Source organism: Mastigoproctus giganteus, chromosome 7 (assembly GCF_048544385.1).
Source record: "Mastigoproctus giganteus isolate SK-2022 chromosome 7, ASM4854438v1, whole genome shotgun sequence".
Taxonomy (NCBI): domain Eukaryota; kingdom Metazoa; phylum Arthropoda; class Arachnida; order Uropygi; family Thelyphonidae; genus Mastigoproctus; species Mastigoproctus giganteus.
Window position 1 is genome coordinate 113,680,555 of NC_143581.1, and position 16,756 is coordinate 113,697,310.

Sequence of the window (16,756 nt, forward strand, 5' to 3'; positions counted from 1 at the left end):
TTTCAAATTTAGCATTAGCACAGGAATATGATGCAAGAAAGCAAGCTATTTAAGCTTGCTTTCACCCATCCATTCACTCCAAACGTTTGTCTAGTTCTGCCTTGAACTTATTTAAGTTGTTGACCTCCACTACAACAGATGGAAGTTTGTTTCAACTATCAACCACCCGCTGGCAAAAGGCGAATTTCCGCACATCTATTCTACAATTGTCTTTTCTCAATTTTAATTTATGTCCCCTCAGATGAGTAATCTGAGCAACCGGAAGAATCCCATTAGCATTCAGTTTGCTCAATTCATTCAAGGCCTTATACACCTCAATTAGATCACCTCGCAGGTGCCTGGACTCCAGAAGCTGCAATTTGCAGAACTTGCCTTTCTTGGTAACACCAACCCTTTGTTATTCTCACAGATCGCATTGTCCTTCTCTTTACTCATTCTAGCAGCTCTATATCTTTCCTAAAATGAGCCCCCCAAAACCTGCATGCAGCATTTAAGGTGTGGCCTGACCATTGCTTTATAAAAGGGACAATAACCCCCTTATCCCTACTAGCAAAATTCCAGTATATCATTGACAAGACACCATGAGCTACTTTTGCAGCCTGTCTGTAGTGCTCACAAAATTCATATCTGACTGCACAATTACTCTGAGTGTAGTACCACCCAGTTGATACGTTATTCTGGGGTTACTGCAAACCATATGCAGTACTTTATATTTGTCAATGTTCAACTTCAGCTGCCACCTCCCAGCCCATCTGCTCAACTTTTCCAGATCCTGTTGTAGTAGCATATTATCATTACTGTCATTAACAACCCTGCCAACCTTCGTACCGTGTGCAAACTTAGACATTAACCTTGATATACCTTCATCAATATCATTGATAAATACCAAAAACAATGGGTCCAACACTGAATACTGGGGGAATTCACTAATAACATTAGTCCATGAAGAGCACTGTCCACTGATAACCACTCTGTCTTTTCTCACTCAACCATCCTTTTATTCATTGTAGCAACTTGCTCTGTCGTTGTAGAAGTTGATAGCTTAAACATATTAAAGGCAGAACTTGACAAACATTTGGAGTGAGGGGATGGGTGAAATAAGGGCTTTTTTTTTTGGATTCTTCCTATTGCTCAGAATAATCACCTGAGAGGGCATAAATTCAAATTGAGGAAGGACAGACGTGAGGAAATTTGCCTTTAGCCAGCGGGTGGTTGGTTGGTGGAACAGACTTCCATCCCTTGTCGTGGAAGTTGATAGCCTAAATAAGTTTAAGGCTCAGCTGGACAGGTATTTTGAACGAACAGAGGGGTGAAGTGGAAGTGGTTATTTTTTATTTATTTATTTTTTTTTGGCTGATGCTGCATACGCTTGCTTTCTTGCATCAAATGCCTCTACTAATGCTAATAAGCTTGCTTTCTTCCATCATGTGGCCATGCTAATGCCAAACTGCTCCAATTTGTACAGCAGTCTTCAGTGTGTCACAGTATCAAAAACTTTCCTAAAATCCAAGTATATCATATCAAAATTATTTCTTGCATCCAGTTCCTTTGTGACCACATCATGGTTTTTTCCTCAACACTGCCTCATATCTCACATTGCCTAAGTTTAATATCACTGATGATGACATGTATATGATGCAAGAAAGGAAGCTTTTGCAGCATCAGCCAAAAAAAAAAAAAAAAAAAACCACTCCCATTTCACCCGTCCAGCTGAGCCTTTAATTTATTTAGGCTATCAACTTCCACAACAAGAGATGGAAGTCTGTTCCAGCAACCAACTACCCGCTGACTAAAGGCAAATTTCCGCACATCTATCCTACATCTGTCTTTTCTCAATTTGAATTTCTGCCCTCTCAGGTGATTATTCTGAGCAAGAGGAAGAATCCCATCAGCACTAAGCATGCTCAAACCATTCAAGGCTTTATACACCTCTATCAGATCACCTCGCCGGTGCCTAGTCTCCAGACGAGGTGATCTGATAGAGGTGTTAATTAATATACAACTGTATTACCTTTTGTGCCCATAAAAGACAGCTGCTCTACAACTTCACTAACTTTGCTTTGCATGCAGACACCAGAAAGTGAGTCTGCTGCAGTTACCTCTAGATTAATTTTTAAGGACCAATGCCTATGCCATTTTCAGGTCCACACTAATTGTATTTACATACACTCTGTATTAAAGCTTGTTTAAGCCACACCTTGAGTACTGTAATTTTTAAATACAAATACTGGTGTATTTTTTAAATACAGTACTCAAGCTGTATTTTTTTAATACAGTACTCAAGGGCAATTTAATAAGGAAATGTTTTCAATTAGCATTAGCATTAGTAGAGGCATTTGATGCAAGAAAGCAAGCTTATGCAGCATCAGCCAAAAAAAAAAAAAACCCACTTCACCCCTCTGTTCGTTCAAAATACCTGTCCAGCTGAGCCTTAAACTTATTTAGGCTATCAACCTCCACCACAAGGGATGGAAGTCTGTTCCACCAACCAACCACCCGCTGGCTAAAGGCAAATTTCCGCACGTCTATCCTACATCTGTCTTTCCTCAATTTGAATTTATGCCCTCTCAGGTGATTTTTCTGAGCTAGAGGAAGAATCCCATCAGCATTGAGCATGCTTAAACCATTCAAGGCTTTATACACCTCTATCAGATCACCTCGCTGGTGCCTAGTCTCCAGACACTGTAATTTGCAAAACTTAAGCCTTTCTTCGTAAGAGCACCCCTTTGTTCCATTCACTAATTTTGTTGCCCTTCTCGTTACTCGTTCCAGCAGCTCTACATCCTTCTTGAAATGAGGCCTCCAGACCTGTATACAGTACTCTAGGTGTGGCCTGACCATTGCCTTATACAATGAAACAATCACCTCCTTATCCCTGCTGGAAAAATTCCTATATATCATTGACAATACTCCATGAGCTACTCTTGCAGCCCGTCTGCACTGCTCAGAGAACTTCATATCTGCCTGCACAACCACCCCCAAGTCCCTTTCATTCTCTACCACTGTGAGTGTAGTACCACAGAGTTGATACGTTGCTCTGGGGTTGCTGTTTCCCATGTGTAGTACTTTACATTTGTCAATGTTAAACTTCATTTGCCACCTCTCAGCCCATCTGCTCAATCTTTCCAGATCCTGTTGCAGCAGCATAGTGTCAGTAGTGTCCTTGACAACCCTGCCAACCTTTGTATCGTCTGCAAACGTGGACATTAAGCTTGATATACCATTATCAATATCATTTATAAATACAGAAAACAATAATGGACCCAACACTGAGCCCTGAGGGACTCCACTAATAACATTAGTCCACGATGAGCAGTGTCCATTGATTACCACTCTCTGTCTTCTCCCCCTCAACCACCCCTTTATCCATAGCAGCAATTTGCCTCCAATGTCACACAGCTCCAATTTGTGTAGCAGTCTTCCATGTGCAACAGTATCAAAAGCCTTTCTAAGATCCAAGTATATAATATCAAAGTTATTCCCTGCATCCAGTTCTTTTGTGACTGCATCATAGTATCCAATCAAGTTGGTCAGGCAAGACTTCCCCTTAACAAAACCATGCTGTGTCTAAGCTATAACTGAAGTCTTGTCTAAATGATCCTGCAGTGCTTCTTTAACCAGTGCCTCCATTAATTTTCCTGGAACAGAAGTTAAGCTCACAGGTCTATAATTACTTGTGTCAGCCTTTGATCCTCCTTTATGAATTGGGGTCACATTTGCACATTTCCAGTCTATGGGTACCTCCCCTGAGTCCAAGGAAGCTCTCATAATTATGGCTAAGGGTTTGCTTACTTCCTTTGCTGCCTCCTTTAATATAACTGGATAGATCCCATCCACCCCGGGTGCCTTTCTTGTGTTTATCTTCAACAGTTTCTCCTCCACTTTACTCCCAGTTATTTCAAGATTCTGTAGCTTACTGTTAGAGTTGAATACACCTCTGGCATTCCCCTTGCTGAATAACTCCTCATGTGTGAATGTCGATGCAAAATATTCATTTAGTTTGTTAGCTACCTGAGCAGGATCATCAACAGTTGACACATCAATATCAAGTGGACCAATCTGATTCATCCCCTTCCTTCTAGAGTTTACATAAGTAAAGAACTCTTTGCTGTTTTTCTTTGCATCCCTTGCCAAGGATTTCTCGTAATCTGCCTTCGCCTGCCTAACCTCCTTTGTAACTTGGTTGCATATCAACTTGTATCTATCATAGGCTTCTGTGTCATGTGTTAATTTGTAAGTATCCCATGCATTTTTCTTCTCTGCCATATGCCTCATTAGTTCATGTGACATCCATTTTGGCCTAAACCTTGAACAACATTTCTTAGTTGGTATGTAAAGCCTAGTAGCTTCCAAGATAAGTTCTTTGAATGCTTCCCATTTTGAATTTGCTGTTGGTAACATCATTAGTTGGTCCCACTGTATAGAATTTAAATACTGTCTCAGTCCATCGTAGTCACCTTTACGGAAGCAATAACCCTTCCCTTTACCCCTAATGGTAGTTACCTCTTTGAGTAAATCCCACTTCAGCACACTGTGATCACTGCCACCTAGTGGTTCATTTATCTGCAGATTCTTAATGCATGAAGAATCACTGCTGATAATCAAATCAAGAGTATTACTCCCTCTAGTTGCCTCCCGAACATGCTGATGTAGAAAACAATCATCCAATAAATCCACAAAAGCCCTGCTAGTGCGTGAGTAACCAACCCCCAAATTCCAGTCAATATCTGGGAAATTAAAATCTCCCAATATATGACTCTCTGATTTACTGGCCCACTCTATTTCCCTGTACAGTTTCTTATTATACTCATCAGAGTCATTCAAAAATAATGGTTCTTAATTAACATTATTTTAGTTTCCTTCCACTTTCTTTTGTTAAGACAAACTTTAAACCACTGTAGTTTTCAAGTTTTCAAAAGCAAGCTCGGAACTCTTGTTAGTTTCTAGCCTTTTTTATTATATTTCAAGAATTACATTTTAACATTACTATGTACAGGCCTCCGTAGCCGAGTGGTCAGAACGGGAGTGCAGTAGCACACGCTCTTTGAGTAGACCGGGGTTGTTGCTTTTTTTTTTTTTTTTTATTATACAAGCGGATTTATCTACAAGCGGATGACAAAGTTCAAATGCATTATCTGGAGCGATCGGACGACTAAACGTGAAACTACGTGACTTGCTGTTTGTGTCATCCAGGAGGGAACCGGGCTTTCTTTTGATTGGTAGGTCGTTATTTTTCGTCACTGTACATTTACTTTGCGTCTTGGGCTTTTATCATGTGACTTTTCACAATAACCCAATATCAAAATTCCGTTTTCATTGTCTCGGTACTAATAAACATCCCTAAGTAACCTAACTTTTTGTTGCACCAATTTATCTATAAATCACCTTCTTTTCAGATATGATTTTCTATAAATAGTTTCACTGATAAATGTCATCAGTGGCTCCTGACTCTTCGATGAAAACAAATAATTATTATTCAGTTTTAACTTTGAAAAACGTCAAGCCGAGCGATATTTATCACAGTTGTTAATTTTATTCTTAAAACGTTACTCGTGCTATATACAGACTTGGATAGAGCAGACTGTATTAAAATATTCTTTTACTTCACAGTTGAGAGTAATAATAATTCAAAACAATTTCAATTCCTCGAACACATAATTTCCATCAACATCAGAAAAATCAGCACCTTACTAACGATATGAAGATGCTTCATGAAATTTCCTTGTTCATATTTCTCAAATCACTAGTTGCGCAAAAATTTGAAAATACCACCATAACTTACGTACAATTCCGTCTTTTTTTTTTTTTTTTTAACTGGTATAGTCAATATTTTTTTAAAAAAATAATCAAGAACTTTTACCAACTTTCCAGTTAATAATCAAGGTTTAATCACGAATAGTCGAGTTTCCAGTAATGAACAAAACTAATACAGTACTTATGTAAGTAAAATATGGAGAAATGTAAAAGTCTCACTTACGTGGAATCCTGATTAAAAGTAACACAAAATAAGTTACGAGCTGAATCATTAGTTTCACACATACCTAAAAAATAATATTGCTTTTTACAAAGAGTAAAATATTTACTATGAACTCTCTTTACAATCAACAAAACGCTTCGCAATCGCAATCATGTACGATACCATAATGCTCCGAAGCGAAATCAGCTGGTACGAGATTGAAGGGGGGGGGGGAAATCACATATGACGAGATATAAAGTATTAGTACGCAAAATATTAGAAGGGAGTTATTGTTTCCTCCTCACCATATCTCCAAGTTTAACTTGATTGTGGGAGAGAGAGCTGTTTTCATGGCCGAGGATTCAAAAACCGAAATCAATTTCAAATACAGGGAAGTTGTTTGAACTCTGGTATTCATAGTGAACGACAGCTCTGACCCGCAGCATTTTCTCGGTTTAAACTCCTTCGATGACGCAAAGTAGACAGCGATAGCAGCATCTAATTGTTTCGTAAACTAGGGCATTGTTCTCTTTTAATTGCAAATTGGAAATAAAATTTTAATAAGTTATTGCAATTTCCCTAACCTAACGGAACGTAACAGTTTCGTATAAGTTAGGTAAAGGAAAAGCATGAAATTTTTTGCGATTTGTATTTAACGTCAGCTACAGACGTTAGCTATCCCAGACTTCCACTAATCGGAAGTAAGACCCAATCAGGATGGCATGTGACCTCCTCAGGAAAAACTGTGCAGCTATCGGTCTTCACAATCCGAAGCTTCGATCTAACGCACAGTTTTTAACACAGTTAATGCACGCGTCAAGTATTTAAACTTAATTAATTCAAAACAAATAGGCTTGCTGGAAGGTCGGATAAAATTACCAGTCACATACCAGAAAAGTTTGGCGCAAAACAAAAAATTTAAATAAATAAAAGTACTCACTGTAACAGGAGAGATCATACTGTCAGCATAGATATTAATGTTTCTAAAATTCATTGTGTTACTGGATCTTTCGATGAAACAGAAGCCCTCGGGGAAAGGTATAAAGCATTGAAATGATATAAAGGTATAAAGTAATGAAATGTATCACAATGATGTTAAAAGAGCCATTCACTCTAGATGAGCTCAAATCGGTTATTGGCAGGACGCAAAGCAACATATATCCACGCTTAGATCGTCTAGACTTCAGAGCCTGAGATTGTTACAATCCATTCTGAACAACTCTTACTGTCTGTGCGGATAGCACTGTGGTATGGTCACCGTCATCCCACATCGGGTTCGTTATTCTCAGGCGGCGTAGATCGCAAGTTCCCCCCCCCCCGGAAACGGAGGTTTTTTTTTTTTCCCCGACCATCAAAACAGGCAAATCGAGCAGAGAACACACGCAATTTACAGACACAATACACATGGGTATATGTAAGAAATTACCAGGCAACCCTAATATAGTTTTTTTTTTTTTTTTTTAACAATTCTTATTCCTACTCAACAAATGTCTAGCTTATCCACCCTATAAAACCTCATAACATCCGATTGCTCTTCTCCCAGTTGCTATCAAATTACTGGTAAGACTATTACTGTCAACAGGCTATGCGAATGCTAACCTCCAGTCTGCCAGGTAGTGTGGCTTTAAAGTGGATGCTATCCAAGCGTCCAAGAACTAAATTCTAAAGTTGAAGCTACAAAAGAGCAGTCTGCCAGGTAGTGTGGCTTTAAAGTGGATGCTATCCAAGCGTCCAAGAACTAAATTCTAAAGTTGAAGCTACAAAAGAGCAGTACTTCCTGGCCATCTCAATCGACTTCTCTGACGCCTTCTCTTGGTTGTGGTGGCTAAGCATCATTCGACGTGTGAGGCATGCTAAAGTTCTCAAACACTTTTACAACTGTATCAGCACCACCTGACAGGGTGCCAACCATGATGATTTGTCACCTGTGTGACAAATCATCATCGTTGGGACCCTGTCCCAGGGATGACAAGACAGCACATGACTTAGCAAACTAGACTACTCACCATGGGTTGGACCATGTCTCATGAATACCCTGCCTGGACTTGATTCTTCGAACTGGACTCTCTGCTCTCGACAGTGTTCCATCATTCGCTGCCGATCCGAACTGGGCCCTCTCACCTAGTTCTCTTCACATCCCCTTCCCTAGGTGGGGAGAGGGAGGGGATGGTCTTCTTTCTCCCCCCCCTCTTTATCCTAGTGGGATCTTTCCCCACTGTCCTCGCTTGGGTTGCCTTCCCTATTGTCCCGACATTGCTATCTTCCCCCCCCCAGCCTTCAGTCTCCCTCCATTCTAACTATTCTGACAATGCACGGCCCTAATTTAACCAGTTAAATTGCATTAGTGTTCAAACTCAACTTCACCTTCGTTTCAACGTCATTCGGCCTTATTCTAATCTTCTAGCGCGCCAACTTTTATAGGCCCTAGCCACCGAAATCTTTGGAAAGTAGGTTGCAGTGCCTGCCACAGTACTAATAATATAAACTTCTACTGGGTGCCTGCCTGCTTCCACATGGCAAAGTGTGGGCAGCAGGGGGACCCAACGGCTAATAGGTCAGAGAAATAACACCCCACGACATTACACAACAGAACGATACCCTTACACTTTTTTAAAAATTTCTGGCCCTAACAGAGTTCTGTGACACAAAAAACAGAGTATACAGTGCGGAAGTGGGGGGAATCCCCTGGTGCCGCTTGACCCTAAGCACTTTACTACCTGATTGACCAGTTCGCTGTGGACGCCATCGAGAGCGATCGTGCACGAGAGATGAGTACGCTTGATGGTGAAAAAGGATCGATTGTGGTAGCTGCTGTTTTTGGATTATTTCTGATTTTTATTGTTATTGTTGATAGCTATATGGTGCAAGGAAGTCTGAGGCTTATGCTGCACCAGCCAAAAAAAAAAAAATTCCCGAGTTACCATGAGAGACAGAGAGTCAAAAGTAGAAGGGAATTACCAAGAAAGAGAAGAATGATGATATCCAACTCAGAACCCTGGGTGTGCCAAGCCCGTACTCACCAGATGTGAGCCCTTGAGTTTTAAAGATGGATTTCCGAAATTTGAAAGTGGATTCTGATTAAAGAAGTCAAAGGTAATCGGGTAAGACTGTTTTGGATTTCTGAACGCGTTTTGTTACAATACGATCGCTGCAGAGATAGCGGGATTATTGTAACCGCTAACGATTCTATAACAGTTCAAAATTCTGTTTATTTTGTTGGACAACTTGGGTTTTTTTCCCTTTCCTTGCCAATTATAAAACAGGTAAGGAAAAATTATTTATACTATCAACTTCCACAATGACAGATGGAAGTTTATTCCAACAATCAACTACTCGCTGGCTAAACGCAAATTTCCGTACATCTATTCTACAACTGGCTTTCCTCAATTTCAGTTTATGCCCCCTAGTTTTGTAATCTGAGCAAGAAGATGAATACCATCAGCATTGAGCCTGCTCAATGAGATCAATCAGATCACCTCATAGGTGCCCAGGGCCTGCACCAAAGTTTTTGGGGCCCTGTTCAAGAATTGTTTGCGGGGCCCTGGGGTCTTGTACAAAAATAAATATCGGGTATTTTTAATAGTGATTTTTTATTTTTTTCAAATTTTACAGCTCTTGGAGTGACGATAATAATGCAGATAACTAGATATTAAGACGGCGGTGGGCTCGTTGATAGGAATGCGGAAAAGACTTGGATGATATTATTTATACCTTTTGTGTTAGGGGCTTGTTTGACAGAACTGGTTGAACATGCTTGTGGCCGTCCCGTAGGTGCCTAATAAATATGCCCGCGCATGTATTCCAATATTACCCGCAAAGTGAGCTCTTCGTAGAATATGAAATTTTAAAGTGATTCTAATTTTTGCAAGTATGAAATTTATATCAGATCGTCATGGAGCTGACGGTCACGTCTACTGAACTTGATGGTTACCAGGTAATCGTTTATATTAATTTTATTTAAGATTGTTGCTAGAACATAAAAGCTGGTCTATTGTGTTGGTCTAGATCAGTGTTTCCCAACGTGGGTCCCACGCCCCACATGGGGGCAATTTGATTGTTCAGGGGGGCAATTCAAAAATTGCTCGTCTAGAGTTTAAAACAACCGCCTACTATGATTTAACTTGTACAAAAGAAGAATTGTTGGTATCTCAATTTTAAATAAGCATTCGTTAAATGTTGTACTTTCTATAGAGCTGCACTTGAAAGTTTGGAGTAATATCAACTACAGTTTGCTCGGAGAGTATTGCTTACTATGCCTAGTGAAGGAATAGTACATACTGTATTGGACGATTGCTTATGGCATATGCAATGTGCAAGCAAAGTGGTTGTCTACTGTAGCCTACCGCAAACTCAGCATGTTATATGAAATAGGTAATTCCTTTCATACAAACGCTCGTTTGGGCATCGTGACTGTACATTTGGATAGGTTTGACGATCTCAGATTAAAATAAAAATTACTTTGTCCACGCACAGAATTATTATTAATGAAGAACCGTGATATACAATGGTATGTATTTGTCATATATGTATTTCTGTGGTCTCAGTAAATAAGCAAATAAGTCCAAAAACTCGAATTTGCAGGAGAGGAAAAATAAACTTCACACTCTCATATAAACACGCATATATTCGAATATACAAATATTTATTACTCACGCTAAAACTACAATAACGAAGATAGCTGCGTGTCACATAATAGTAAATAATAAATACTTTATTATAGTGCACTTATCTAATTTTTGACAAATTAGACTTATCTGCTTGTTCACAGAGACCACAGATTTAATAGCCCGAATTCAGTAATTCGTGTGATTTATTCATTCAAAAAGCGTACTAATAATTAATTTTGATATATTAAAATAAAATTAAATTAACTTTAATGCATAGTTTATTTTTAGTTTTTGATTTATCTTATATTTATTTCTTTCAGTTGCGCAGTAAAATGAGTAGTGCAAGTAAAAAAAAAGTTCGTCAGTATTCAGAGGAATACTTAAAATTTGGTTTCATACCCGCTATCCACGATCAAAGGTCACCTTTTTGTCTTTTATGCCAACAATGCTTGACCAACGAATCAATGAAGCGAGGTCGTCTTGAGGCGCATTTGAAGGCGAAACATAATGCTCATGTAAATTCAGATTTAGATTACTTTCAAACTTTAAAGAAGAATTTTGAAAAAAGAGCAACATTAAAGTCTCTGTTTATTGCTCATACTGCAACTGTCAATCGTACTCTTGAGGCTAGTTATGAAATTTCTTTACTCATTGCTAAATCTGGGAAAAATCATACTATAGGAGAGAATTTAATCAAACCATCAATATCAGCATTTCTTAAAACAGTTCTGGAAAAAGATGACAAAGACGTGAAAGCTATGCCACTCAATAACAATACTGTTAGCAGAAGAATAGATGAAATGAGTGAAGATATTGAAATACAACTTGTTGGAAAGCTGAAAACAAGAAAATTCTCAGTGCAAATGGATGAATCAACTTTGAGAGACAGTGAAGCCGTACTGATAACTTATGTGAGATATATTGATAAAGGTAATTTTGCTGAAGAAATGTTATTCTGTAAATCATTAGAGAGCACCACTACCTCCAAAGATATATATAATAAGCTAAAAAATTACTTAGATGACAATAATATACCAATGAAAAATATAACATCTTGCGCTTCAGATGGTGCTCCTAATATGATGGGCAAGAAAAATGGCTGCTTAAAATTGATGAAAGATGAGAATCCAGAAATGCTTCTTGTGCATTGTGTTATTCATAGGGAAAACTTGGTAGCTAAAAATATTTCGCCTGTTCTTCATGAAGTACTAAAATCAGTTATAAAATGTGTCAATGCTATTAAAGCTAATGCCAAATGTGAGCGTCTCTTCAAGCTTTTTTGTGAAGAACAAAATGGAGACCATGTGAGACTTTTACTTCACACTGAAGTAAGGTGGCTCTCGAAAGGGAACTGCTTGAAAAGATTCATGGAACTATTTGATACTATTAGTGACTTTTTAAGTGACAAACCTGAAATGAAGCATCTGTTAACGGTCGATGGTAAAGCATTTGTGAGTTATTTAGCCGATATCTTTGAAAAACTAAATATATTAAATAAACAACTTCAAGGAACAAATAAAACTCTCGTCGATGCAAAAGCGAAGATATTTGGTTTCATTACATTTATTGAATTATGTCAAAAATATATTTGTAACAAAAATTTTGAACAGTTTCGTTGGCTGCAAAAATGTGAAGTGACTGATACCGCTGTACTTGTTATTGTCGATCATCTGAAAATTCTGTCCGCTGATTTAAAAGAAAGGTTTTCTGATTTAAAACAAATTGATTTTCCAACCTGGATGATGCAACCAATGTTAGTGGATTTGTCTGATGTATCAATGCAGTACCAAGAAGAACTCTCAGAAATGCAAAATGATGAGTCAGTTAAAACTTTATTCAATATAAAAGGAGCGATGGCATGGCTTTGTGATGAAACAGAAATTAAATACCCAAATTCAACCAACTTTGCAAGAGAGCTATTGTTACCGTTTCCATCTTCATATTTAGCTGAATGTGGATTTAGTGTCATAAATGATTTGTTCCTAAAGAAAAGAAATCGACTGGATATCACAAAACGGGGAGACCTGAGACTGAAGCTGACTAAATTGGAGCCCAATATAAAATCTCTCTGCGGCAAGCATCAAGCACAAGGGTCTCACTAAATTTAGTGCACTCATCTAGAAGTGACTTCACATGGAATGTTGAAATTATTAAACAATTAAATAATAATTACTAAAAATTAAAATATTATAAAAAAATCTTTCATATAAATTATTTTGTACTTGAATTTTAGTTGTCCATTATATGTTTTGAAAATTTACTTACTGTTTTTTTCTTAATAATTTCCTAATGATTTCTTCCTAAAACCTAAGTTTTGTGTCCTGAACAAGTTGTAATTAGGCTTCATTTAGGAAATAATTCAATTTTTGAATATAAAAAATATGTATATCGGTGTTTCCCAACGTTACATAGGGGGCATCAGAATTTTAGAAAGACTTAGGTGGGGCATGGTAAAAAAAAGGTTGGGAAACACTGGTCTAGATGTATGTTATTCGGCCAGGCATTGTGTGGCAGAAACAATCTGTGAACACTGTGCTGCGCGGGGCCACTATTCAGGGAACGCACTGAAAAAGGGCAGCCACCTAAGTGTGTAAATTGCTGGAAGAGAAAGTGTCTCTTGACTGCCTGAGGGCATTACATATAATCAAAAGACGAACTGGTTATGAAATTTTGAATATAAATCTGCGGTTTTGCTGTATGGTGCCTCCACCTTTTATTGGAAGAAAGGACTGTTGCACTAAAGTGCATGATCAGGGGTGGCTCTTCCAGCCAGTGGCCTGGAAGTGCCAAATGCGATATACTAGGTTGGGCGTCGGGATCTCTTGCCCGTTGTAAGTAAAGATTAATATAGATATGAAGAAGTATGAAATCGCTAATTGTTGTAATGATTGGAGATGCCAATTACATGTGTATTGGAAGAAGAGATTTCCTGGATGGGTTGATCTACCTCCTCGTAGTGGGGGCGGAGACGCCGTCCCCACTGCGAGGCCAAAGGTTGTTGCTTCTATGTTTTTTATTTGAACTTGGATCATTAACCAGACAGGTTAAGATGTAGCTAAGCTAAGAATAAGTGGCATATTGACGAAAGTCTAGGTGGCTGCCTACACAAAGGTTAACTCAAATGACAATGATCTTTTCGGTGTCTGCGCGGTAGTACAGTAGTATCTTCAACCATCTCCCCACACCGGGTAGAAAAATCCCCGGTTCGAATCCCGTCAATGATACAAGGAACTTTAATTGTTTATTTTTCACTGCGCGGCTAAGTTAGTCGGTCTCAGTCGTAGATAGCAAGGGTTTTTTTTTCCAGAAACAGAGGTTTTTTTCGTCCAGAAAATCACGCATATTGACCAGAGAACACAAGCAATTTACAGACACAATAGATATGGGTTTTTGTAAGAAATTTCCTGGTGACCCTAATATAATAGTTTGGTTTTGCCCTTTTTCCTGATGGAACTAATGTTCCGTTGGTAATCAGGAGTAGATGCCTTAATCTACATCCCCTCACACTTACTTTCACCCCCTTATTTTTGCGTACACACTGTACTTCTTCCGCTAGGTCTCCATCCAGGAAACTCAAAAAAAATTATTATATTAGGTATTAAATGACTAAATTGCGTGTGTTCTCTGGTCGATTTGCCTGTTTTGCTGGACGAAAAACCCGTTTCCTGGGAAATAACTTTGCTATCTACGCCTGACACTGACTAACTCGGCCATGGAAACAAAAAAGCCCATTAAAATTCCTCGCGTCATTGACGGGATTCATACCCGGGCAATTTCCACCCGGTGTAGGGAGGACGGTAAAGCTCCCACTGTGCTAGCAAACAGACATCCAGGAAGCTCAGGATACTAGCCAGAGAATAATGGACAACATGGGCATATCCTGATGGTGTGTGTGAGGAGAAGATAGGGTTCTTCCAGGGGCCTGTGGCGAAAAGCCAGAACAAAACACAACACAACCCAACCAGTATTACAACACCTGAAGGCTTTTACAGTGGTACTATATTTTTTCACACAGTAGAGGCATATGATGCAAGAAAGCAAGCTTATGCAGCATCAGCCAAAAAAAAAAAAAAAAAAAAACCCTTTCACTTCACCCCTCCGTTCGTTCGAAATACCTGTCCAGCTGAGTCTTAAATTTATTTAGGCTATCAACTTCCACAACAAGGGATGGAAGTCTGTTCCACCAACCAACCACCCGCTGGCTAAAGGCAAATTTCCGCACATCTATCCTACATCTGTCTTTCCTCAATTTGAATTTATGACCTCTCAGGTGATTATTCTGAGCAATAGGCAGTATCCCATCAGCATTGAGCATGCTGAAACCATTCAAAGCTTTGTACACCTCTATCAGATCACCTCGATGGTGCCTAGTCTCCAGACACCGTAATTTGCAAAACTTAAGCCTTTCTTTGTAAGAGCAACCCTTCGTTCCGTTCACTAACCTTGTTGCCCTTCTCTGTACTCGTTCCAGCAGCTCTACATCCTTCTTGAAATGAGGCCTCCAGACCTGTATACAGTACTCAAGGTGTGGCCTGACCATTGCCTTATACAAGGGAATAATCACCTACCTGTCCCTCCTAGAAAAATTCTTGTATGTCATTGACAAGACACCATGAGCTACCCTTACTGCCCGTCTGCACTGCTCAGAGAACTTCATATCTGCCTGCACAACCACCCCAGGTCCCTTTCATTCTCTACCACTGTCAGTGCAGTACCACAGAGTTGATACGTTGCTCTGGGGTTGCTGTTTCACATATGTAGTACTTTACATTTGTCAATGTTAAACTTCATTTGCCACCTCTCAGCCCATCTGCTCAACCTTTCCAGATCCTGTTGCAGCAGCATAGCGTCAGTAGCGTCCTTAACAACCCTGTCAACATTTGTATCGTCTGCAAACTTGGACATTACGCTTGATTAAACTTTCCCTGAAGTGTCAGCAATTACTTCATATTATTCATCTGTTCAATTCATCCTAAATGAGCAATATGGCAGTGATCAATAAGAAATCTCCCAACCTTTACATTACCTGCAAATTTTGACATCAAGCCCTTTCTTCCGTTGCCAATGCCATGAAAATCAGAAACTGTCCAAGAACCGATCCTTAGAAGAACCCACTTCTGCGTTACACCAACTGAAGAATATCCCTTAATCACAAACATCTCTTCTGAGCTGGAGTCACCCTGCAATCAATTTTAGAATCTTTGGTTACTTACACATGCTGTAACAAAATCATATCCTTCAATATTCTATCTAAACCCCTGGCATGGTGCCGTGAAGGGTATTGTATGGTCGTGGTACCTGCGTGTACCAGTGAACTGTACAATAAAGATCTTATTTATTTCTGTAAATGTCTCTGGATTGGTCTCTTAATCATTGCCCGAGATTTTCCCTACCACAAGTCAGGCAAACACTATCAAGGCTTTTGTGGATTTATTGGATGATTGTTTTCTACATCAGCATGTTCGGAAGGCAACTAGAGGGAGTAATACTTGATCTGATTATCAGTAGTGATTCTTCATGCATTAAGAATCTGTAGATAAAGGAACCACTAGGTGGCAGTGATCACAGTGTGCTGAAGTGGGATTTACTCAGAGGTAACTACCATCAGAGGTAAAGGAAGGGTTTTTGCTTTCGTAAAGGCGACTACGATGATCTGATACAGTATTTAAATTCTATACAGTGGGACCAACTGATGATGTTACCAACAGCAAATTCAAAATGGGAAGCATTCAAAGAATTTATCTTGGAAGCTACTAGGCTTTTCATATCAACTAAGAAATATTGTTCAAGGTTTAGGTCAAAATAGTTCAGGCCTAAATGGATATCAGATGAACTAATGAGACATATAGCAGAGAAGAAGAATGCATGGGATACACATAAATTAATATATTAAGAAGTAAGAGATTACCTCAATCTTTTTCGTGGAATACTTCCAGTCAGTTCTCTCGCATATGCGACGAATAAAATAAGATGAAAAAAGTGAAAAAAAAACGAATTAATGAATTCCCTCACTCATAAAGATACGACCAAATCCGATGTGCAACGGAATCGAAAGCAAGGGTCCCAACCCGACCCCGAAACACATTAAACCACCGCAGCAAGACCATGAGTGCGAGAAGACATTGTGTCATAATAAATAGTTAAAACTGGTTCCGATAATAAATAATCAAAATCACTAATTAAAAACCCTATT

The 16,756-nt window shown here is 39.0% G+C and overlaps 1 protein-coding gene across 2 annotated transcripts in view; it reads right to left on the bottom strand.

The window, feature by feature from the left end:
* The window catches only part of LOC150083157 (WD repeat domain phosphoinositide-interacting protein 2-like), a 387,374-nt gene extending 380,962 nt beyond the window's left edge, over window positions 1–6,412 (bottom strand). The window contains exon 1 of one of the 2 annotated variants that reach the window (XM_090377860.1): window positions 6,262–6,412. In XM_090377860.1, coding sequence (XP_090233986.1) covers window positions 6,262–6,374 — 113 coding nt within the window. In that variant the 5' untranslated portion in view covers window positions 6,375–6,412. Of the gene's footprint in view, window positions 1–5,977; window positions 6,067–6,261 lie in introns of those variants that run through there. The other variant, XM_090377861.1, reaches the window with a different exon arrangement.
* Between the last annotated feature and the right edge of the window lie 10,344 nt (window positions 6,413–16,756).